The sequence below is a fragment of the Bactrocera tryoni genome, chromosome 5 (assembly GCF_016617805.1).
Source record: "Bactrocera tryoni isolate S06 chromosome 5, CSIRO_BtryS06_freeze2, whole genome shotgun sequence".
NCBI classification, from domain to species: Eukaryota; Metazoa; Arthropoda; class Insecta; order Diptera; family Tephritidae; genus Bactrocera; species Bactrocera tryoni.
Genome location: NC_052503.1, coordinates 2,620,856 through 2,645,376, shown reverse-complemented (window position 1 = coordinate 2,645,376; position 24,521 = coordinate 2,620,856). Strand labels below are relative to the sequence as shown.

Genomic DNA, 24,521 nt, shown 5'->3' with positions numbered 1-24,521 from the left:
TTGGGCAAATAATTTTTTATAACAAATCGGCTCAACATGGCTTAGGGGCATTGCACCCTGGGCACGGGCGGCTGCCGCGCTTGCTGCTGTGCTGACAGCGAGCGTGCGAATGTGGCAACAATGTGTGTCACTGTGTCGTGCGCCGCGCTGGAGCAGCTAAATTTATTTTAGACACCCAGGCGATTACGTAGGCGGGAGAGAAGTGTGCGCTTGTATGTGTGTGTACATATTTACAAATATATGTGTGCGAGTGCGTGCGGCCTAACAGGCTGAAATTCAAATTGAGTTGTTTAACAACAAAAACAACAGCAAATGCATGTATACAAAAATTTGCTCGGCAAATTCAGTGTCAAAGAGCTTTTAGTTGTAAGCGCTTTGTATATACACATACACACGGTATATACAAAATTGTGTATGCATGTATGTGCTAAGCCAACTAACTCTGAGCTTAATGTAATACAAGTAGTTGACATTTTCTTCACAAATAAACGCCGCCGCTGTCATTTTGTCGCTTCCATTTATTGCCAACTCATTTGCATATATTTTGACATTTTTTCACGCCGTTTTATTACAAAAGATTTACTTGGGATGAATGTGCAAAGCCGTGGCAAACAGCTGGCCGAACCCCGCCGGATCACATTCGCATACGCACAAGCCACACACACTGTCGCACTCAAGAATAAACTTCTTCTGAGTGAGAATGAGGAGTTTTCGAAAAAAAAAAATTTTCAGTGAAAAGTGGCAGCAAACTATATTACAATGGGTGCGTGCAGCGTTTGGAATTTCACTAGACCATTTGTTCGAGTTTAAGTTTTACACGCATTTTCTTGGCTAAATCGCTAGCCATAAAATTACTAAATTAAATCCAATGGATTTTAGTGTTAAAACAACAAGTCCAACGCACAAGTTATTTGAATAATTTTGACATTTTTCCGATTAGGATTCTTAAGTCTCCTTAAGTAGGCGCTAGATATGCTTACAGATTTATGTTTGTCGATTTACTATTTGCTAAGAAAGAAATATTTAAGTTTTAGAAAAAATCCACAGAAAGTCGTGATAGATAATATACATATATTTTTAAATCAAATTATGTTTAAGGAAAAATCTGAAGCAAATTTTAAACTATTTTAAATGTTTACTGTCGACATAGTTTCCATTTACCTTCATGTCAATGCTTCAATGATTATCGTATCCCCGCTTAGGTGGTAAGCTTTCAGTTTGTTGTTAGTGAAGTCATCTATCGGTGGAGCCATGAAAGGTGTGGTTTCGACGTGTCGGTCACAGGGAGGGGCTTGTTGGACGAATGGTATTGATTGGGCCTACAAAGAGCCATGTCATGACTCATTGCACGCAGGACATACATATATTTTAACTATGTCGGGAACGATTCTGGATAAGTAGGAGTTTGATATGCTACAGTATCCAGAACAAGGTCTAGATTCTCGGAGCAACACAAACTACTTTTATGCTATGTGTGTTGGTTTAACTCAAAGTACGCCAATCGTTGTTAGGGAGTAGATGAAGGTGTTGATGGCTACACTGTAAATGGCGGGTAATTTCTATTACTATGCTATATGTAGAGTACTTTGAGTACTGCATCATTCTAAAATACTAAGTCAATGGATTTTCCAATAAAAGTTGTCATGTGGGAGTGCCCTACTAATATCAATGCCGTGAAAGACCACTTCTGTCAACTGTTGCAGTTTCCTCGAAATACAACGATAAATAAATGTTTTAAATATTAAGAATGATGTGTGATATTATCCACTTTTGGGGATGGCAAATTTCCATTAGCCATTAGCCATTAGCAATTAGAGCGCTGATGAATTTACATGCGTATTTTGTTGCATCACTAATAAGCTAATGATGTGGTTTGAATATTCAGCAGATTATTATGAAAATTCTTATTCTAAGAAATCATTTGTAATATTCACATTTGTAATCAAGTGATTCAGTGAGCCAGCCGTAGCTGCAACTACAACAACAATTATAGCTAGAGCAACGCTTTGGAATAAATTAGTTTATACAAGTATACGACTGCACTTAGTATGTATATATACAAGTAGATGTGTGTGGCCTTTGAAAATACTATTTATAAGAATTCTTATCTCTGCGAATGAACAATGTTTATAAAAATGCTAATAAATTGAAATTCTGGCACAGATTCGCGAAGATTTGAGGTTAATGGAAAATGAATCATGCAAAAAATTTGAAAGTCGACGACGCCAGCGATTAGCATTCAATTAAAAGTATTTTGACGTGAATAATAAGTGGGATATACCGCACATATGCACATTCAATTTATAGTGTATACATACATACATATACATGTATACTTATATACGTTTTTACTTGTATGAGCATATGCGTCAGATCAAACCACTTTTGTGTTTACTCATTCCGATTTTCATATTTTCATAATTGGCGCGAAAAGTTGTAAACTTCAATTGCATAGTGTGGACTACGTGATTTTTCAAACAACAAATCTTTAGAAATTTGAATGCAACAATTTTTCCATTGAAAGTGATTCTGTGCTTAGTGTACTGAAATGGAATTGATCAAATTATTGCATAATCACTCTTGACCTTCCGAAATTTCAGCGCGATTGCGCAACAAAACAACTGCAGCAAAGCAACAATAACAAAAACGCATAAAGCAAATGAAGTAATTTACACAATCTTAACGAATCTCAATGTTGGTTGCATCAACACTTGAAAATGCGCCAACAGCGTAGCAAGTAGCTGTTGTTGTTGCAGCACTCGTCGTCCCAGCATATGAAATCATTCTGTCGGAACTTGAAATGTCAGTTTCAATTATTCATATATAAATATATAAGAGACATAAATGATATAGATACTAGGTGGTGCACACAGGGGTTGTCCTTTAAAAGATCGAAAAACATATTTGTTGTATTCTATATTTTTCAACAACCTCTTTATTTAAGAAACATAAAACATTTCAGGTTTCAAAGCTGGGTTCCTTGAACCTACCTTAAACAAGTGAGGATAAGCTAAGTTAGGGGGAAATCGAACATTTTATCCGCTTGAAACTTGCAAGGTTCACAGACGGCAGTCAATTTTATCTATTTTAGCCAATACCACATAAATGGTATTATAAAAAATTCTGTTGTTAGTTATATAAGGGCTAGGTCAAATTTTAACATTGATTTCATGAGATAGCTCACATATTGGCCGATGTGCGGAATAAAGTCACCCGGAAGTTCGAAAATCTGTAAATTAGGTATATGTATGTGGGCTAGGTGAAGTATTGACCCGATTAATACCATTTTTGACACGCAGGCATACTATTGTTAGGAAAGGATTATTTCCAAATTTCAATTATATATATCTCACAATTACAGGCTCTGGGTTCCACATATCCGGTACCTGGAGGCTGGAACAGTTTTTGTTAGATTTGAAGAAGTTTTGGTCACAGGGTGGAATATTCCAAAGGCACTATTCGTGCAAAGTTGTATCCCTTAATATTACTTTCTTCTTGATTTATACTACTATATACTGCAAAGTGAAAGAAACAAGTAGAATTTAAAATTCTGTTTTAAGAACACAATTACCGAGTTTGTAGAGTAAATGGTCCAATTCGTTCCTATAAGTTCTTGTTAGTAAAAGTCGTATGCTTCTTTTGAGCTTCAAATGCCCTGAATGTTTTCTTTTCTGTGAAAACTAGACCGATATTGTCTTCACTCTTAATGCCACGGAGAATCCAAAGAATTATTTGATAGTTTTTTAATCACCGGAATCGCCAGATTTACTTTATATTATCTCTCAATTTCAAGAAATCCTATTCTCAAGCGAGAGAAGTCCTATTCTCTCGAGAGCTCAAAATTGTTTTTGAAATAAATTTTGTATATCGGTCGTTTCACCGAAATTTTCTGTGAGAAAGAGGCTAGTGCTTTATTGGAATAGCGCTCTTACGACCCTTCCTCTTCTCTCCTATAAAAATTGACCTTGTTACAATGTTTACTTGACGTTAAAAGTGGTTTCTCTTTTGTCTTAACCACTACTCAATACATCAAAAATAAACTACATTGGAACCGGAATACTGAAATAACGTCTAACTCAATGACGTATTTTTTGTTTGAAGAACGTATTCTGAGATCGGAGTCTTTAACCCGAGAGTATATACAAATTTATTTTGCCCCCCTTTTTAACGATTATTCAGCAATCATTGAATCTTGAATATCTCTCTGGCAAAAAAAAATGTTGTAGTTTAACCAATCTGCAACTCTTTTCTGCAGTCTGAGTTATACCAAAATATAACATAAAATTTGTTTGTAAACATATGGAAAAAAAATTATACAATCATCCTATCAGATTTAGATACTCAGACTATCTGCATAAAACAAAAATATTATAAAAAAAAATTAATAATAGTTTGCTAAATAAAATATCAGGTAGGGTTGCCATTAACATTTTCAAATTTTTTTTTATAATCATAACGAATAACAATATTAACTAATTACTACGTGAAAAGTTTTCCAAGCACCCAGGCTTGAAAGCCGAATTAGTACGCTTTTCGCGAAGTTGCCTCGTGAATTGTGTTGGACAGCAAAAAAGCTCAGCCACGCACCTACCCACCCATATAGTGATGACAAACAGTCGAAACAGTCAAAACAGCAGAGACAGCAGAGACAGCCAATCGTTCAGGCTTTCGGCAAGCAAGACTGCGGCTCATTGCCCGCCAGCAACATAAATCATTGTACTTAAGCAGCTGCATGTGCAACGCAGCAACGCATACATGAGGCATGGGTGCGCGAATTCAATAATTTTTTTTCAAAAACCACAAAATGTGCTGAGAAGACAACAAAGCCAAGCAGACAACCAGCAATAAAGCCAGTAAAAGCAAAAATCGAAAACAAAAGCAACAACAACGCAGCGCCATTGAAGCATTCAGGCATTCAAGCTGCCTGTTTTACATTGCGAGCTATAAATTCTGTGTTCAGCCACTGTCTGTCCGTGTGACCGTACAAGTTTGTTGCAGGCCAGCCACTTGCCGCCGTTGGTCGCACGGCCGGCCGACCGTTTGGTTTGCGCGACTGCACGCTTGTGCTTTTGCGTACGGCGCGGCTGATTGGCGTTCATTTGCTGTAATTAGTTGAGCGAACGCGCGCGTCTGTGCATTTAGCATGCAAAACGTGCAAATAGTGCAGCTACAGAGTCCAATACATTTGTGGCACGCATGCCATGGCGCAGCAAAGTGCGTATCTGCGACAAAAAACTCATTCATAATATTTGTAAGCGCTCACCTACCTACTACATGGCTGATATGCGAGTTTGCGCGCCACCTCGCCCTCCATACCGGCACTCTGCACATGTGACGGGTTTTGCGCATGCGTGCGCAATCGCTAAAATATTGCAGCGTGAAATGCTTGTCTTCTCTCTGTCCGCTTACGCATGAGTATTTAATTGAAATTGTATGCAAAATAACTTTTCCGTGTGATTTTAATTACACGAATTTCGGAATTCATTTCTTCGTGTTGGCAATTGAAATTTTAATGCCTCTGCCAGACACTCCTTGGCTGTAGTATTGCATTGAACACATGGCAATTATTAAATATTTTGTGTATTTATGGGGGTATTAAGTATGGCGCAACTTTTCTAATTTTCAAATATTTTTATAATCATGTCACATGTGTATTTAATATTTTCGGTAAGAACACATTTTAGGTATTATAAAAAGTTATTTTATTCCTGAAAACGCAGAGATAAACATATACCGGCAATATTCAAATCAAATTTTATTTTAGAATTTTTATTTATTTCTGAACGTATTATACAAGAAATAGATACCCTTATTTCTGCAAACTGTGGGAGCAAACTTAATCAATACAATTTCAATATTTTATATTTTTTGTGGAAGTGTGACCTCCATATATCAAGTAGGGTGTAGCTGGCTATTTTTAACAAGGGAAAAACCTGAAGAAGGTTCTTAATGGAATCACTCTTACTAACTCGTTGAATGTTGCAGAAGTGTTTTTATCAATCTTAGTTTCGTATCAAATGATTTGAATCGAGTAGAGCTCGTACAAAAATAATTGGCAACGAAGCTGACGAGCGTACATTTACAAACGCATCGCTACTGCTGAAGATGTTTATGAATTTCACGTAACTGTCCATAAATCTAGCAAATAGTGATCTAAAAATGTACCGAAACCAAAAAACCCAATCTAGCTGAAAATATTGATAGCCATCTTAGCCTATAAGCCTCGTCCACAAACGTATGAAAAATTGTATTGATCGTTGGCACGTTTGGATCAAGATCCTATTTTGAACACGATTTTTTACTAAAATTCATGAAAACGCAGTTTTGTTTTAACAGTATTTATTTCAATTGTTTGAATATTTAAGAAACATTGAGAAGCTTTAAGATTACATTACTAAACTCGGTAAAAAAAACTTTTGAAATAAAATAAAAGGAGTATACAACTACTTTCGTTTCTCTTCGACATTTCTCTGGTTAATCTTGTGTAATGAAATACTGAATAACACTAGAAAATCCATCTGACTGACTGAGACTTTTTAACGCAAGTGACGATTATTATTTCTTTTTCTGCAGACATCATCACCTTTTACTACCATAGTGTAAATCGGTTTATCTTTCACAGAACCCTTGACTCGCATAAGTACTTTGTATTCTCTTTAGCATAAGTACTTGACATCCCGAAAACTTATTATCGCCACTCCAATTCCTGGCATTTTCAAATAATATTCCTTGAACTCAACAAAATATTTTTTCTGAGAATATTGGTACTCGTGTTCGAGCTACCCTTGACTTGATTAGAATTTATCAACTTTATGAAGGAGTGTCACCCTGTTTCAGGCTTGTTTAACCAACCATTTTCTTCTGAAAATACCATCATTATTAAGAAAAGAAGCTGGTGCGTTAAGAGAGAACTTTTCTTAATATCGGCTGCATATAACACAGGAGTGTTTATAAAAATACTGTACTATTTTCCAATAAAGTTGGACAATGAAATGTACTCACTTTTCATTACAATATTCGGCGTTTAAATAATAAATGGCAAATTAAACTCAGAGCGTTTTGGACAATAGTTATTTTTTCATACAAAAAATTAAATTCGAATTTATGAAACAACAAGAAAAAATAATAGACTATAATATTGGGTAGTCGAAAAAGTCATTTCGTATTTTGTCAATAGATTTGGTTGCAGTCGTATATCTCCAGTGCTACCAATCACTTTGTTCCATACCGTACAGTGTCAGAAAGGTGAGATTAAAGCTTCATTTAACATTATTCAAAAAATTAAATTCGGAGAATTTGAAAAAAAGTTACAGCGGTTCAAAAATAGGTGAAAATAATGAAGAAATTCGCTATATTTTGAAATTTTTGTATAAAAAAGGGAAGAATGCCACGCAAGCCACCAATGAAATTCCTGAAGTTTACAGAGACGTTGCTGTATCAGTTCGTGTAGCACAACAATTGCTCGCTCGCTTCCGTTCTGGAAATTTCGATTGGAAAGATGTACCTCGCTCTCGTCTACCCTCTGTTGAAAAAGTCAATGAAATTATGGAAAAGATTGACCAGGACCATCACATTCTTAAGGAACTTAACATTCATCATCAAATGGTTTTGAACCATTTAAAAAAGGCTGGCTACAAAAAAAACGCTCGACGTTTGAGTATCACATAAATTGGCTGTGACAAATTGAATGGACCCAATTAACATCTGAGAAGCCTGTGAAAATAACTTGTCGCAGTTTTTCGCTAAGAAACCAGAAAAGTGTTACACTGATGGAATAATGTCTCCAGCAGCACAATGGCAAAAAGTGGGCGAAAAAAATGGAACATATTTGGTTCATTAAAGTTCATTGTAAACATAAAAAAAAGTAAGTTGAGGTTTGATTAGAAATACGAAAAGACTTCTTCGACTACTAACGACTCTTAATGTAAATGATTAAAACCACCTTAAAACCCATATTTTTAAGGGCTAGTAGTCGCTTTTAAGTTCTTTAATTTGAGAGCAAATGCTTTTACGATGCAACATTCAAAGAAAGTGGAAGTGTTGTACTACACTAGTTTATGCCCTTGAGTTGGTTAGGGCTGAGGTTGCTGATGATAAATGTTCCAGCATATGTTGACTTCCGTGAAATTTCGCTGTCTATCATAAGGTGAATGAATAAAATGAAAGCAACGACATAGAGTTTAATCTTGAAGATTACCTCATAGAATAACAGGGAGTAATAAAAACAAATTTTGGTCTAATATAAATAAAAAGACAAAAGTAAAATACTAGAAATAAATGTAGGTGTATAATAATAGTTAAGCATTAAGGTAAATGAGAAAGCAAGAAAGTCTCAACGGAAGTTTCTCACATTAATAAAAATCTTCAGCACGCATGTAAATTGAAGTGGGCGATCTCGTTAATTAACTCAGCGAGTTTTAACAAAGCGTGACAAATGTGATCGGTTGAGTTAATTAAAGTGGAAATTTATGAGCTTGAATAGATAACCGGTTTTTATTACGTTTACAAAAATACTTGAAACGCCTGTGCCTTTTTTTTCAGATGCTTTTTAATTACAGTTTCATGCTTTTTTCTTTTGCATACCGTTATATTTCGAAAATGTCACTCCAAAAGCATTAACTCTACAAAAATGTTCTGCGGAAAGCAAGAAAAAGTGGGCAGTAGTCAAAATATGTCACAGTGTTGTTGTGTTTATGCCGCATTATGACGTGCAGTTATGTGGCGAGCAGCAAAAAGCATATCTCACATATGCACACACACATAGCTGAGGCAAGTGCGCACTTTACTACAAATTGCACATTCTTCCAAAGGCTTAAGCCAAATAAAAAGCAAATGGAATTCGTTGGAAAGTATGGCAACGCCTCCATATACATAACTGCCTATAGGTGTGCAGATGTGTGTATGTATTTATATGTATGTATGGAAGTGACGCTCTCATATGCTCATAAATGGCAAGCGCCAGTGGTTTTTGTGCTGCACCGTTGTGTTGTTGGGGCGTTGCGGCTGAGGCGCTTGAAAAGGCAATGAATGCTACAAGCTATAATAACAGCAATAACAACAATATAAAAACAGTGTCTTTCTGTGACAAAAAATTTGCTGCATTGCCGTATGGGGCGCCACTTGAAGCGCCACACCAAATAAAACGGCATGTGGCAGGTCTAAAAAAGGTAAGAGGAAATGATTTTTCATTGAATTTACAAGTTAAACAACATATGAGACGATTTTAAGATTATTTTAATAGTTTGCAGTACAAATGAACAGCAGAAAAGGAGAGGGTAATAAGTAGTAACGTAGTTATTGATTTAACCTTTAAAAACAGAAAATAGATTGAAAACTGCATCTAATGTCCCATCTTATGACCAAAAATTGCCCAAATCGGAGCAAAACGATTCAAGCCGCAAGATACGGAATATGTGATATGAAAATATCAGTCTGCCCTAGACCCCATTTAACTTACAAAACTTATGCATCTGATGGCTTTCAAGCGAGTCTTCCTTGCTTGTTGGAAACTACATTTTTTGCAATATCTCAGAGACTCCCGCGAAGCTTGTGTGATGTTGAGCAAAATATTTAGACCTAAAATTGGAATTTGGCTCGGTTAAGATAAATGTTGAGTAAATATTAAAATGTGAAGCCAAAAGTATAGGGGAATCATTTTTCATCATTTTTTAAAGCGTTGTGGAACACTCCTTGCAACCCATGTGCCCTAACCTTTGAAATCTGATCTCGAAGGCCAATTTCTGCTGTCTAATTACTAAAGCAACTGTAGTGTAAACAAACGGAAGTTTTGTTAAGTTATCTGCGTTGCATTGCAGTATTTGCCACAGCGTAGCGAGAATCATCCTGCAACTGCCAGCGTGTTCCCGAAATAGCTTGACTCACATTTTCCATTTTATTTTCGCTATCAGCGATGCCATTTTTAAGACTTTACTACTGTGGCGATCTCTGCACCCCAAGCCTCCCCCATGCCTCATCATAATTTATACACATAATTGCACACTTGCACATATGCTATAAAGTTGCTGGTGTGTGCCACTAGGAAAATTTAATATTTTGGGTGGTGGCAGCGGCGTCACCACTGATTGCGCTTGTGCTACTTTACTAACGCGCAGCGCAACGCAGTGTTGCATGCAGTCATCAACAACATATCAGCACGCAGAAGACAGAAGACAGGGGTGTATGGCAGAATTAAATATAAGAGACACCAAGTAATATTTCTGTCGTTGTTGTTGTTGTTTTTGGTGTTTTTTGCTTTTGCACTAAAACAATTTTCGCCCCTAATGTGAACAGCAAAACACGTCCATCTCTGTCGTCGTTCATCATCGCCTCCATCAGCGCTGTAATCACCAGGCGCATCATCAACATCAGCAACAAAAACAAGAACAGAAATCATAAACATAGCAAGTGGTACATCCAATGCGATTGTAATAATACCAACAACAACAGCAACAACACGCCCGCATAGTCATAAATGCAAGTATCATTTCTTCAAGTATGTCTTTGAGAGAGCTGCCTGTCTCTACACTTGCCTTCGTCACCGTCTACCATACATGCGATTCACGTGCACGCTCCCCTCGGTTTAAATACACGGGTGCCGGTACGTGTGTTTGTGCGTATGCTCCCTCAACAGTCTTTCTGCCTGTCTGCTTAATTCTTTCAGTCTGCGTTGCTGCACTTGACTGGCGTCGACGCCGCGCTCCACTGGCGCACACAAGCGCACCCACCAGCAGACATCCACATACACACATACATATTTATATACAGCTGTTTGTAATCATATTCGAAGACGTCGCTGTGTTGCAACGCAATCATGTGCAACATGTTGCCGTTTAAATGAGTTCAACGAAATGCTTTTTAATATTTTCTTTTACTTTTTAATTTGCATGCATCTCTTTTTTCGTTTAATTTCACTTCGCTTTGGCTTTGGCTTCGCTAATGCGGTGGGCTGCAGTGTGCCGCTGACACGTTTATTGTCTGTCTGCCACTTGCTGTGCGTTGCATGCGCTTTTGTTTTTGTCGGTGACATCACAACACATGAAGGTGTGTCATGCTGGCGGCTGGTGGCTGTTGCCTGCTGGCCGGCGACACGAAATTATGTGCGTACTCTCATAAGTTGTGTGTGTTTTCAACTAAATAATTTTGCATTTATTTTTGCTTTCAAGTCTTGTCATAATATTTCGTTTTTGTTTAGTGCTTGCCGGCTGTTTGAGCATTTGGCAGCAAATTTATGTCCTTTTGTTTAACGTATTCCGCATTTGGGGATCTCGTAGCGGCCGTTGAACTTTACCGGGCTAACCAAGGTTACTGTGACGCATTGGCTAAGGGATTTTAGGTAGGATGCAGTGGTTAAAAATTGCTCCAAATGAGTCAGGCTCAACAAAAGGGATTCAAAATCGACAAAACGATCATCTGAGGTGAGATCATTAGCTAAACCAAAATTATTTTGAAGCAAAATGGATTCCAATACTGTCACGATGAGCTGTATGAGATAAACGACGACATTGACATAGTTCAGCGAATTAAAATACAGCGGCTACGCTGGCTAGGTCATGTTGCCCGAATGGACGAAAACACTCCAGCTCTGAAAGTATTCGACGCAGTACCCGCCGGGGGAAGCAGAGGAAGAGGAAGACCTCCACTCCGTTGGAAGGATCAAGAGAAGGACCAGGCTTTGCTTGGAATATCCAATTGGCGCCACCTTGCGAAAAGAAGAAACGACTGGCGCGCTGGTGTTAACTCGGCTATAATCGCGTAAGGGGTGTCTATGCCAATAAAGCAGAAGAAATATTATTATGCATATATATTTGTATTAAGCTTATTAGAATAAGTTAAATTTGCCGATTTATCACCCGAATACAAGCCATTCACAATTGACCGCGAGAAATCCACAAATTTCGAAGAGCTTACCCTAAATTCCAAGTGTCAATCTTTATATTTCGGTAAAATAACCAGTTGACACTAACTAGTTCAACCTGTGAGGTTCAGAATTTTTCTTTTAATGTAAGTCCAAGCTTTAATTTTAAGGCTTTAAACGACTAATGAATGAAAGAGGGATCCTTCTAGAGTCACATCGAAAATAAGCTAAGACAAAAAGTAAAAATTGCTTATGAAAGGACTTCGACTTTTGGATTCGGTATTTAGAGTTTTATACCACAAAGCCGTATACTAATATATGCCTAACCAAAGTTGTAAAAAGGATTTTAATAATATACGGATGTGTTTTAGACCATCGCTTAACAAAACTCAAAATCACTATTTGCCATAAGAGCTATAGTATTCATATTACAGCCAAAATAAGCTTAGGTTCCATAGTAAACCGACATTAAAACAATTAACAGGTACTCTTAGTGTGTGGTTGTGAAAAAACGGGTTTTTACAAATTTTGATAGGTTATACAACTGTGTTTGAAATAATAGCAGTGGCATAACCAGGAATTAAAACAAAAAAAAATCGTGTAATTGATTTTTATTTGATACGGTTCTTCTTTATATAAATAAAAAAGTTTGTTAATTAAAATTTCAGCTGTGATTAATAATAGCAGTATTGAGGATTTTACGTCAAAAATCAATTAATTCATTATAATAATATAAAATAAAGTTTAAACAATTAGTATTTCGTCGAATGGCTGTGTTTGGATAACACAGCTGCACATCTCCTAGGCATGAAGTTCACCAAACGCCCAAAGATTCTCAATTGGATTAAGGTCCGGTGTCTGAGCCGGCCAACTCATAACCTCAACTCCATTTAGAGCAAACCGATGTTTTACCAACCTGCTGGTATATTTGGAGTCGTTGTCTTGTCGATAGACCCATTTCAACGGCAATTTCCATTCAGCGTGTGGTAGCATAGTCGACTCCATTATTTCAACTTACAATTTGGCATCCATGTTTTCTTTAATCCAAAATAACGGACCTGTACCATAGTAACATAAGCACCCCCATACATTGTTTTTGACACCTTCATGTTTTACCCTCCGTGAAACATATTAGGGATCAAATGAAGCGTCTACTGGCCTTCGTACATACTGTCGGCGTCCTCGGGAACCAAATGAAATAATTTTTGTTTCATCGCCAATGCAGGTGCTCATCCGCAAATTGAACTCTGGCCTGCACATGTCGGGGTTTAAGTAATGGCACCTTTCTTAGGCTCCTGCCATAGAGTTAAGCTGCATAGAGTTAAGCTGCTATCTTACTTTTTTCTTATTGTTGAAGCAGTAACACAAAGGTTTAACTCATCTTTAATTTTTTTTTTGAGGCATAAAATAGCTTTTCTCGGGCCAAAGCCACAACTTTCTCAACTGTGTCCGCGAAAGAGCTTCTTGTTTCGGGATTTTGATTCCATTTATTTTGCATTCGCAATCATTTGGCAGAACATTCGAGCAAATCTTCGATAAACTTGTAAGATTTTCCTTCCGTTTACATTTTTTTAATGAGATTGCGTTCTTCTTTAGAACAATATTTGGCTCAGTCCATTTTCACAAAAGAAGTATATTTTAAAATTTAAAGAGCGATCTATTCACTAATGAACTGTTGTTTGAATTAACTTCAATTAAAATTTTCGCATTTCAATCAAATTCTTTGAAACATAATGATTATCTAGTTTGCACTGATGTTTTAAATCACAGCAAAAACCAAATACGTAGCATAAAAAATAACGGGACGCCAAGAATGTGATAACTGTATCAAAAAACAATTTAAACCCAGAGTGGCAGTATTTAGGCCCATGTTCTGGCATAAAAAAGTAAATGGGTAGAAATTTTTAAATGTAAAACTAACATTGTTATAATTTTCACAAGCCACTGCTATTATTTCGAACACAGTTGTATCTCCTTTAAAATAACATGCAAAATCTCAAAAACTTTTTGAGTTACAGCCTTCCAAAGTGTCATCTTTAAACGCGTTTTTCTCGAAACAGAAATTTTCGAGTTTTCTGCATGTTCTTTAAAAAATTACCCACTAGTTTTTTAGTCTGATCACAAGTCAAATTTTTACCGGTCAACGACTTTTTTATATGTTTCGAAGTGCTTTATAATGGCATTATGGATGTTAAATACTTTTATCCATGATTTTTCTTTCAATACATACTTTTCCAAAATAAGCTGTTTCACAATCTCTTCTGGGATATAAAAAAAATTATAATTTTTTATGATACTTTCTTTTTTTAAACAATTTTTTTTATTTTTAATGCCAAACAAAAGAGCTTGGAAAACTGGCCTGCCACTATTAGTAACAAGGGTTAGTGACTACACAAATTTGCGCCAAATCGTCAACATTAACCTAAAAGCTTTTTTCCATAGACATAATTTACATCCATTTCCTCTCCTAATCATTGCAACATTACACTGAAAAAAAATTAAACAAAATGACATAATAAAGTCTGTTTGAAGTGCATTCGGTTTCTTCGAAAGAATATTTGTGTCTGTAACAAACATTTAGAATATTATCCTTTCAGCGCATTCACACACTCACGTGCAAGTAAATATTTACGTGCTCGCTAGATGCGAGCGCGATTAATGAATAATGACGATTCTGAGTGAATTCAGAATTACTGGCTAAGCGCCAAAATGCAAATTTGCAATTCATATTTGTCATACGCTGCCTACAGGGTTGCAGGCTGGCGGGTGGCGGCCGCAGTGATTCCCGAAAGTATGCGTAGTGAAAGCACACACACATATATGCATATGTATTTGTGTAAGTGAACGCAGTCAAAATGTGCTAAGAGATTGAAAGTAGTGGCAAAAACTTTTTTCGAAAATAATTGCGTCTGTTGAGGTGGAAGATGCCGCGCCGACTTGGCAGCCGAGCGTTGCGTAGGCGAAACGAAGAGCAACTGCGAAATTAGAGTAAAAGTTCAACTGTCTCAGGAAAAAGCGTAGATATGTAAGTATGCGCATCTAAAACTTTACAATTTGTCAGCTTTTCTCTTGTTCTTTCTTTTACTCCCCATTATATGCCGATACTAAGCTGCAACTGAATAAACTAATTAGTTCTTAGCTCAAAACATATGAAAATGCTTTTCCAAATGAATAGTTTGGCGCAAAAAATTTCACTTCTATACACATACATATGTACATGTATGTATATATGTATGTTGTACTCTATGTTTATGCATTTATATATGTCTGGCATCGATGCGCGATATTTTTAAAAATAGGGCAATCGTGGCATAAACAAAAATTGCTTTGGGCATAAAGTTTTTAATGCAGAAAGGCAATTTTTTAATAGGCGAGTTTGCATTCCAGTGCTTATTGTGACTGTACGTATACTTTTATGCTATATGTATGTATGTATATAATATGTTCATTTACATTTCATATTCAAAGCCGGTTTCGATGTAGACAGGAGTCCCTGTCAAATAGCTAAAATGGAATGAAATAAATCAGAATATGAAGTTTCGAAAATCATTACTTTGTAACTGGGAAATAACTAGTATTGTCTCAACAATGAAATTAATTATAAGGACATTTATAATATGAGCTCTTGAGTTCGCATATTTGCTTTAAATGAGGGCACGGCTCATATGGCAAACCAAAAAATTTGGCAATTTTCGGAAAGCCTAAAAATTTTCGAAAAAAATTGCTGTCTCATTCATTATTAAATTCTAAATAATTGGTTATATGGAAGATATGTGATATAGTTTCCCGATCTGACCGATTTTGACAAATAATCATTAGAATATAAAAATGCAACGTTTTAAATTTCATTCGGATATCTCTTAAAAATCGCTGGCTGGAAACTGGTTTTAGACCAGTTGTCCCTTAGGCAAAGTTGTTCATATTGTTCGGCAAATCAACTCGGTCTAATGTACAGAAAATTGGATGGTGATCGGATCATTTATCTCCGAGCATGCACCACAAAGAAAGAATTGGTTTTGAGAAAAAATTAACTGAGCGAGCGAATAGAACTGCGCGGCTATATATTAGTAGGCAGTAACTCAAAAACCATTCAAAATGTCGATTTAAAGTTTGAGTATTTTATTTTAAAGGTATATACAGCATTATCCAATATGCAAAAAGTCAGAGAGAAATCATTTTTCAAAATTAAGATTTTTTATTGGACGCTATGCAAATTTTCAAAATAAGGCAAAGTTTTTTTTTAATTTTTGATACAAAAACAAAAACAGCTTAAGTTGATTTGAGTTAATGGGTGCAATATGAGTTTTTCAGATGATTCGAGATTTATACGAGACTCGCAATTGCGTTTTTCATTTCAAGAATGTCAGATGTTGAAATTGCCAATTAAATAAAAAAGTATAATAATTTGGCAATGTTAGGCAACAATGGAGTTATGGACCACGGAGCTGAACACTCATGTGATGAGAATAATTCCTAGCAGAAAATTTAGGCTAACCGAGCAGTACAGGGAATAAATTAAAAAAATTTAAAAAAAAATTATTTTGTGGGAAAAGTGTAGAATATGTAATATTTTTTCTGACAAAATAATATAATTATTGCTTTACTACTTCAATCCGAGCCATGGCTGAACAAAAATTCAAAAATATTACAACCAGACAACTTTCACAGGGCATTACTACATTTAAAAATAAATTGTTGCCAAGTCACTGCACTGCAAGCAATTAAAAACTAACTATTCTATAAAATAAATGATCTGAGAACCAGCTTCATTTAGGACTGGAGTAAAAACTCACACTAATTTTCGCCAAACAACAAACTCCAGAAAATCCCTGTAAACGCGCGACTTACATAATAGCAATTCTTGGCAACACTTAAATTCCAATAATGGCTACACTCAAACTTTGCAGCGCAGCCATTGAGAGTAGTAAAAATGAATTTTGTGTGGCAAAAAAACAAATGTTCGAACCGAAGCGCAACTAATTTTGGCTGCCACTTCAGCCGCGGAGCCACAGGAACACAAAAAGAGGCGCGAACGCCATGGCCAAACGAGAATGCAAGCAAGGGAATAAGCAGCAAAAAGCCGCTAACCACTTTAAATGCTAATTCCGACTTAAGCGCCAGCCAACAAAGTGAGAAAAGCGATGAAAGCGCCGTGCTTGAGTGTGTGCCTTGCATACGACTGTAAATGCATTATGCATTTGTTGTTGCGGTTCAAAGCGTCGTTTGTTGAATTTTGCTCACTGACAATAGAAACACAATCGTTTGAATGCTAATCGTTACTTTTGTGATGCCGCGTGTGTTGGTTTTCGTACTTCGGCGTGTCGGGGATGCCGTTATAATGCGATTACATAGATAACTATGCTTAAATGCTTTAACCAATTCTAAAAAGGATATACGAGCATGCAGTGCAGAAAATGTGTAGTTTTGGAAAATTAAAGTGACAATTTTGTACATTAGAAATCAGATACTAAGAGAGTGTGAGTATAAATGTCAACAAAATGTTCACTTTTTCATTTTTCAAAAATATGCTATATTTCGACGCGAATTGTTTTTGTTTAAATGTTCTTGATACAATTTTATTTTTTTTTTTGCAACGGAACTAAATTACCCTTCACAAAAAAGAAAGTTTCCAACCAAAAACTTAATTCCGATCGTTGAGTTTGTTCAAGCAGCAATGCCCATTCCAAATTTTGTGAAGATATCATGTCTTACAAAATTATTTCTATATAAGAACTTCATATAGCGTCCGATGTCGATAAAAAAAACTATAAGCAACTTAAAAATAATAAAATGTCGAATAAAGTGGGAACAGATTCGCTTTGACGTTCTATAACCAGAGAAGACTACTGCTACAAACTTCCAAGGTTTTATGACTAATCCGACTTTCCCTCACACTTGAAATCTAGTATAAATAATATCTGTAAGTGTGATTTTCAGGTGAGTCCACGAGTCGTTAAAAAATTGTATTTAATACCTGATAAATCTAATCATAACTGGCCCGTATCTTATACTTCTGTAATAGCGTTAATCAGGTCCTTGTCCACCTTATCTCTCCAATGGAGTGGTGGTCTTACTATTCCTCTGCTTCTTTCGGCGGGTACTGCGACGAATACTTTCAGAGCTGGATTGTTTTCGTCCATTCGTACGACATGACCTAGCCAGCGTAACCGCTGTCTTTTAATTCGCTGAACTATGTCAATGTCGTCGTATAACTCGTACAGCTCATCGTGAATGGCTTTAAGATTTTTGTTTTTGTTCGTCGAGAGGGGACTTTACTTCTCAATTGCCTACTCAGTCCGAAGTAGCACATGTTGGCAAGAGATATTTTGCGTTGGATTTCGAGGCCTGAGCCGTATACTGACCAAAAAAATACATTTTCACGTATCTCCATCAATATATGTATACATATCAAAGATTCATATATTTATACTCTTCTAAAATGTTGTTTCAGAGCATTATAGTATATAAATGATCAGAATGAAAAGACGACTTCAAATCCTGGTGACTGTTTGACCTTCCGTCCGTCTGTGCAAGCTGTGACTTGAGTATAAACTAAGATATCTTGATGAAATTTTGTAGACGAAGTCCTTAACAAAAAAGTATGAACGTGTTCATAGATGGGTTTGATCGGACCACCACCATAAAACACAATTTCAAATTTCGTGTTCGAGTGTACAAATAAAGAAGCAATAAATATAACGGGATAACACTTTGCACGAATAACGCCTTTAGATTATGCCACCTTACGACCAAAAATGGTTTAAATCAAATAAAAACTGTCCTAGCCCCATGGTACCGAATATGTCGACCGCAATATTCATAGGTGGCATTTTATCGTAAATATCGGTTAATGTGTGAGATATATAATTGAAATTCACGGAAACAGGTCAATACTTTCTTAAGCCCCATACACCTAATATACAGATTTTCGAACTTCCGGGCCGCTTTATACTGCATACATCGGCCAACATGTCAGTAATCTCTTTTTGTCTAAAATGGTTAAAATAGGACAAAAACTTATATAACAAACATACATATGTATATGGCTTTACTCCATACGAATGGAGATGGTATATGAGGAACGCTAATGAATCTCAGAGAACATCTTATTAGTATGTGTTTAGTATTGAAAAATATTAATAAAATCATATACTCTCATATACTACATACATATAATGATTTTCGTTTTTCTAACAAACCTTATGCCAAATATGTCGGTCAGTGTATTAGTTATATATAGAATTGATTGGATCCTGATCCTTTTGTTGACATTTGGCGCCTTAAGGTATTTCCCTGGCTATGATTCTTGCAAGTTGCAACTTAGCCCTTCCTTACATGTTTTTTGCTAAAATTCGCCAGACAAATATTTTCGTCGTTGGCATAGAGCTACCAATTACACACCAATTGATTTATGGAGATCAAACTTCATACGAAACAAAAGAAAATTAATATCGATTCGATTAGAGCGCGCAGTTTAAATGGACCAGCCCGAGTCAAATTTGATTAAATGCAAAACAGTTTACTTCGATTATTCATTAAATTTTTGTTCCTAAAATCAATAAGTTAATATTTTCTCCAATAATTTTCTAGAATTTGATGACCTCGTTAAAAGCTTTTAATTTCGCCCTTGATATTTTTCAATTTGAAGTACTCTCAGCAATTAAATAGTGTTATAAGCTGTTTTTGAGCGCTATTTATATGCTTGCACCGACATCAGCCTAATTTCAAGTCGTGTATCAACAAAGTTTACCAGTCTTCCTGAACCGCACTAAGTACCAATATTATTTACTAATCGCAACAAAAAATACATTCAAGTGTATTTCCGGCGAAAACTATTGAAATTCTCGAAGAGCACTTCAGTGAACTTCAAGCAAATAAAGTCTTGTCTGAAGTGTTGCCACTTCAAGTCAATCAATACAGTTCGAGGGTTATATTTGTTTGCATGCTGGGTCAAATTTTATTCATAAATATGTATGTATGTAAATATCTATAAATGCAAGGAACTTCGAGTATCAGATATATTTCTCGCAAATAATACATATGCAAATTGAAAAGTTTTTTATTAAAAACTTGTTATTGCGAAAATCGCTCGCCTTTCCACATTGTATGCCAAATGCAAGAAAAGAATGACAAGCAATAAACTTGCTAAAAAGCAATAAGATTGGAGCTCTTTACAAAAAAGGAAAAAGCTTCGATTGCACCGTTGACGCTCGATTTTCAATTCAAATGCCGCTGTTGATAAATTCAGCGTATTTTCAGGTGTGTTTTGAAAGGCAGGAGTGTTGCTCCCACTTAAGGAGTTTCAGTAAATAATGTGATTGATAAATAAGGAAATCAGTTGGTGATATTTTAAATTAAAATAAATAGTGCAGATTTTGTGTGCAAGTGGTGCCGAGAGCAGAAAGACTCAAAAATATAGAGAAAATATTCGACGGCTCTGTCAAAATACGACTAAGCGGCAGTAGATCACTTGCTAGAATATGAAAATTCGTACAAAGCAGAGATACAAACTCAACTATAAGAAAGGAAACATAAATACTACCGATGACTTCTTCTTTCTCCTGGCAACTTTGAAATCAGCATTTCGACGCCAAGTGTTTTTCAGGCGATTTTTATCATGAGAACGAAGTTGAATTACGATTTTGTTTGAAATTTTGTCTTTTCCATAGAATTATGGCTACGGTATCGTTTAAAATGTTGCAGAAGCTTTCTGGAGAGTCTCCTTTGCCACGAACATAAGTACTTGAGTAGCACAACGCATTCAGTGAGGGACATGAAGTCATTGCCTCTTGCGAATCTGGTGGATAGAAAGAGGGAGATCAGAAACAATTTCTTCTAAGCCCGAAGTTCTCATTGAAGCCCAGCGTTCTACAACAATTTTTTGAAGCTATATCTCGCAAGCAATTCAATACAGAAAGTCGATAGCTGAAAACACCACATTCATGAAATACATTATTACTGGCGATGAGAAGTGGGTTTATGAATATGCCGTCTACTCGGTCCAACAACCTAGTGAATAAACCGAAGCTGAAACCAAAGCAAAACAAACAAAAAACAAAATTCATTAAAGCCACTCAAGAATATCCCGTCGAAACTTAGAGTGTTTGGAAAATTAGAAAATTTATTAAACGTTGGCCAGCTTGCACTGGTTCGAAATAACCTTATTTCGAAAAAAAGATTGACATTAAACTAAGTTACGTAATAAGTACGTAAAAATTTTTGTGGAAACAAGTTTCAGCAGTTTTATATAAGTGGTAGGCGAATTTAGAGGTTAGAAAAATTCTTATTGTTCTTAACCAGCAATTATATTTTTAATTTCATGGTAATAAAATAGTTTCAAGATTGATGAGTGTGACAAATATTTAAAAAAATTCTGAGGTCTTTTTTATGTGCATAGGAAAAATTTCAACAAAATTTCAACCACTGTTGAGGTTTCTCAATAGTCAGATGAGAAACTATACGCCAGCTTTCATAGAAAATAATTCAACTTTAAAAAACAAGAATTGTTACGAAATAATTATTTTTATTTTTTTACAAAAAAATTCTACGTGTCAATTTTTACTGCCAGAACAACTTAGAACTGTATATTCCTACATTTATCTGTATACTTATACATATATGTACAAGTATATATCCGATTTTGTATTGGGTTTTGTGTACTCACCGCTTTGCTGCGCTGGCCATATTCAATTTAGTGGGTTTTCTCCAACTCAGCCGGGCTTGTTGTATCTTACGCCGTTATTTTATGTAGTTAAGCTCTGCAATGCGAATATCGCCGGTATGAAGTGATTGCACAGAGGCAGTAAGTCAGTCGTTGCAGTTTAGTAGCTGGCAATCTGACTAATTGGCATCACTGTGATATCAGTTGCACAACTCTAATTTGTTGACCGTTGTTGGTTTTTCACAATTCACGTGCTGTTGCTGTTGCTGTTTCTGTTGCTGTTATTTTATTTTATTGCTATTGTTGTTTTAACACTATTCGGTGTATGCTAATGCAAATTGTTTGCAACCAGGTGCTGCTGGTCACTGTTTGTTTTCACACACTGACGCTTTCGATTACCTGCAACGGCATTTATGCATTTATAAAATTACTTGTATATGGTATATGTGTTATACATATGTATGTGCATGACACTCTTGCACGTTGTATATTTATGTGTGGTGTTTAGGTTTAGGCGAATTATTGCACAATTTTGTATCATTTCGTTTATTTGGCATTTATTGCATTGCCACATGCAACATGCAACACAAACACTTTTCCATTAGTTTGCTTCGAAAATTTGTGGCTTTTCATCAAAGCGGACAAATGGAAAAATTGCAATTTATTTGTATTCCAAATTGTTTAGTTTTATTATTTGTTTTTTTATAAACATTTTTGTACTTTTCATAGGTCTTATAGCCTTCTATTTACTATTATTTTAATTTTTTATAAAGTTTTATTGATTATTCATTTATTTCTGTTTGTCTACCGAAATTGAAAATCGAACAAATTAATTTCGATAAATCACCCACCAGAGGTGTCACGTTTTGAGCTTTTGAAAAGGCTTTTGTTTTCAATTGCACACACCTGCTGAGTGTGCGTGTGTGTGAGTTTGTAAACGAAATTGTTAAATTGTCTGGAAAATTAATTAGAATGGGGCATGAGGCAAATGCTTTGTGGCTTTTGGAAAAATTTTACTAGGATTTGTGCTTTTTTATGGAGTTTATTGAGGAACCCCTTAAAAAATGTATATATGAAGAATTTCATAGAAAACGTCGGTGCTTGCGAATCTATATTTGTATATATAATATATACAAATATAAATAATTGCACTAAGGGTTCGGTCAATGACCTATTATAGGTCCAAACACGTTAAATTTATTTACATTGTTCATTAAAAACATAAAATAATGCAGTCAAGTCATGTAAATTTCACTAATACAAGAAGATGCACTAAAGCTAAAGTTAAGAAGTCTAAGTGAAGCGAAGACAATGGAACTATGAATATTACTCTATATTTTCCTTTATCTTATCCCCATCTGAATTAAAAAACCGAATTTTGTTTTTTCATATACTGTACATCGAATATTTGCGAATATTCTCCGAGCAAATCTGTAAGAATTTTTAAGTAAGTAGGAGCCGACCCCAAAACTTTAACCGAGATTTTCTGGAAGTGCTGTTTTCAGAATCGGTGAGAAAAATTTCTCCGAAAATACTGAACCGATCTACTTGAAACGACCTTATGCACTATATCTACGAGGTTATGATAGAAGCAAACATATTTTTGATAATAATTTCGAGTTTTAAGCAAAAATCAATTTTTGGATACCCGCCATTTTATCAAAATTATAAATTTTTGACTAGTCGTGCGATCATCATCGAATTCATCTATTTGTATAATAAAATTGTTTGGAGACACCTCTTTTCGGAGGTCCTCCTGGAGATTGGCAATGGGAATGCAAAATTTTTCAAAATGAATCACTAGTTATAAAAATAGATTCAATTATGGTAATGTACTTTACTTTTATCATTTAGATATTAACATTCCTTTTGGAAGAAAACACAAAATAAGGCGCTTTTTGCAGTTTTATTCGAATGAGAGCAAAGGCGATTTATACCGATTAATCTTTGGAAAATACCGTTAACGGCTTTACATATAATATAAGTTTTTAGCTTATGAGTTAATAATTTTATCATTTCACTACTTTTTTTAATTTTGGCCATTAAGAGTTTATTAGCAATAATTTAGAATTGATCTCTGCGCACTAGGCGCTTATCACAGTCTCCGCATATGCTAATAATTTTCCACCAAATTTTATAATTATCAAGCAACACTAGCAAACTACTCGCCTGACTCTATACATGCACATAACGCACTTTTGCCACGACTAGCTCTACGCCATGGTATATGTATGAAAACGCCTGCCACACAGCTTAATCTAAAGCGTACGCTTATCCAGCGTTACTCATACGCCCCCACCCATTTGCTGTGGGTTATTGGCCTGATGCGCCGAATGCCGTTTCAGCGTTTAAAGTTTTCTCCCTTTCTTTTGATTTACGGCGCATTAGGCCTATAGCTCGTTAATCATTTTTGCATTGCTACACATGTGTTCAACCGCCACTTTGTCGCTGCGCGCGTATGTGTAATGGTATGATGTCTGTGTGGAGTGGGTGTATTGTGCACCAAAAGCCCCTTGCGCACTTAACCACTAGTTAATAGCACTTTATTTTGCCCACCCTCACATACACACACACACTTCCTTGTTTAGGCAAACGCCACTTGTTATCCAAGCACAGGATTTATACGCAAACGTGTATGTATTTATGTGGATGTTGCATGTTTTATGACATTTAAATATTTATGTAGCACATATTTTTCTTCAACACCGAAGCACAAGCAAAATATTTTATTTTGCATCACATGTAGTTATATTTGGCACTCACACAGTGAAATCACTTTGCTAATATTGTTGTGAAGTCCATAAATTGAGTGTGTGTGTGTACAGTTTTGCTGCTGCTGCCTTCGACGCAAATTTACTGTTAAAATATATCTGCTTTTTAACAGCTTTCATTGGCCGTCGATTGGTTCACAGACACATGCGCATACATATAAGTATGTATACATTGAATCCCTTCATCTCTATGACACTTGCTCGCAGTTATTGTCGTTGTTGTATGCTGAAAATA

At 35.7% G+C, this 24,521-nt stretch overlaps 1 protein-coding gene and 1 long non-coding RNA gene across 2 annotated transcripts in view; both read right to left on the bottom strand.

Annotated features, from left to right (window-relative positions):
• Window positions 1-24,317, bottom strand: part of LOC120777208 (collagen alpha-2(IX) chain) — a 379,148-nt gene extending 354,831 nt beyond the window's left edge. The window contains exons 1-2 of the mRNA XM_040108383.1: window positions 24,279-24,317; window positions 21,519-21,914 (exon numbers count right to left, since the gene is read on the bottom strand). Coding sequence (XP_039964317.1) covers window positions 21,519-21,538 — 20 coding nt within the window. The 5' untranslated portion in view covers window positions 21,539-21,914; window positions 24,279-24,317. The remainder of the gene's footprint in view (window positions 1-21,518; window positions 21,915-24,278) is intronic.
• Window positions 24,318-24,320: 3 nt separating this feature from the next.
• Window positions 24,321-24,521, bottom strand: part of LOC120777210 — a 41,574-nt gene continuing 41,373 nt past the window's right edge. The window contains exon 3 of the long non-coding RNA XR_005705496.1: window positions 24,321-24,512. This is a non-coding gene — a long non-coding RNA (uncharacterized LOC120777210). The remainder of the gene's footprint in view (window positions 24,513-24,521) is intronic.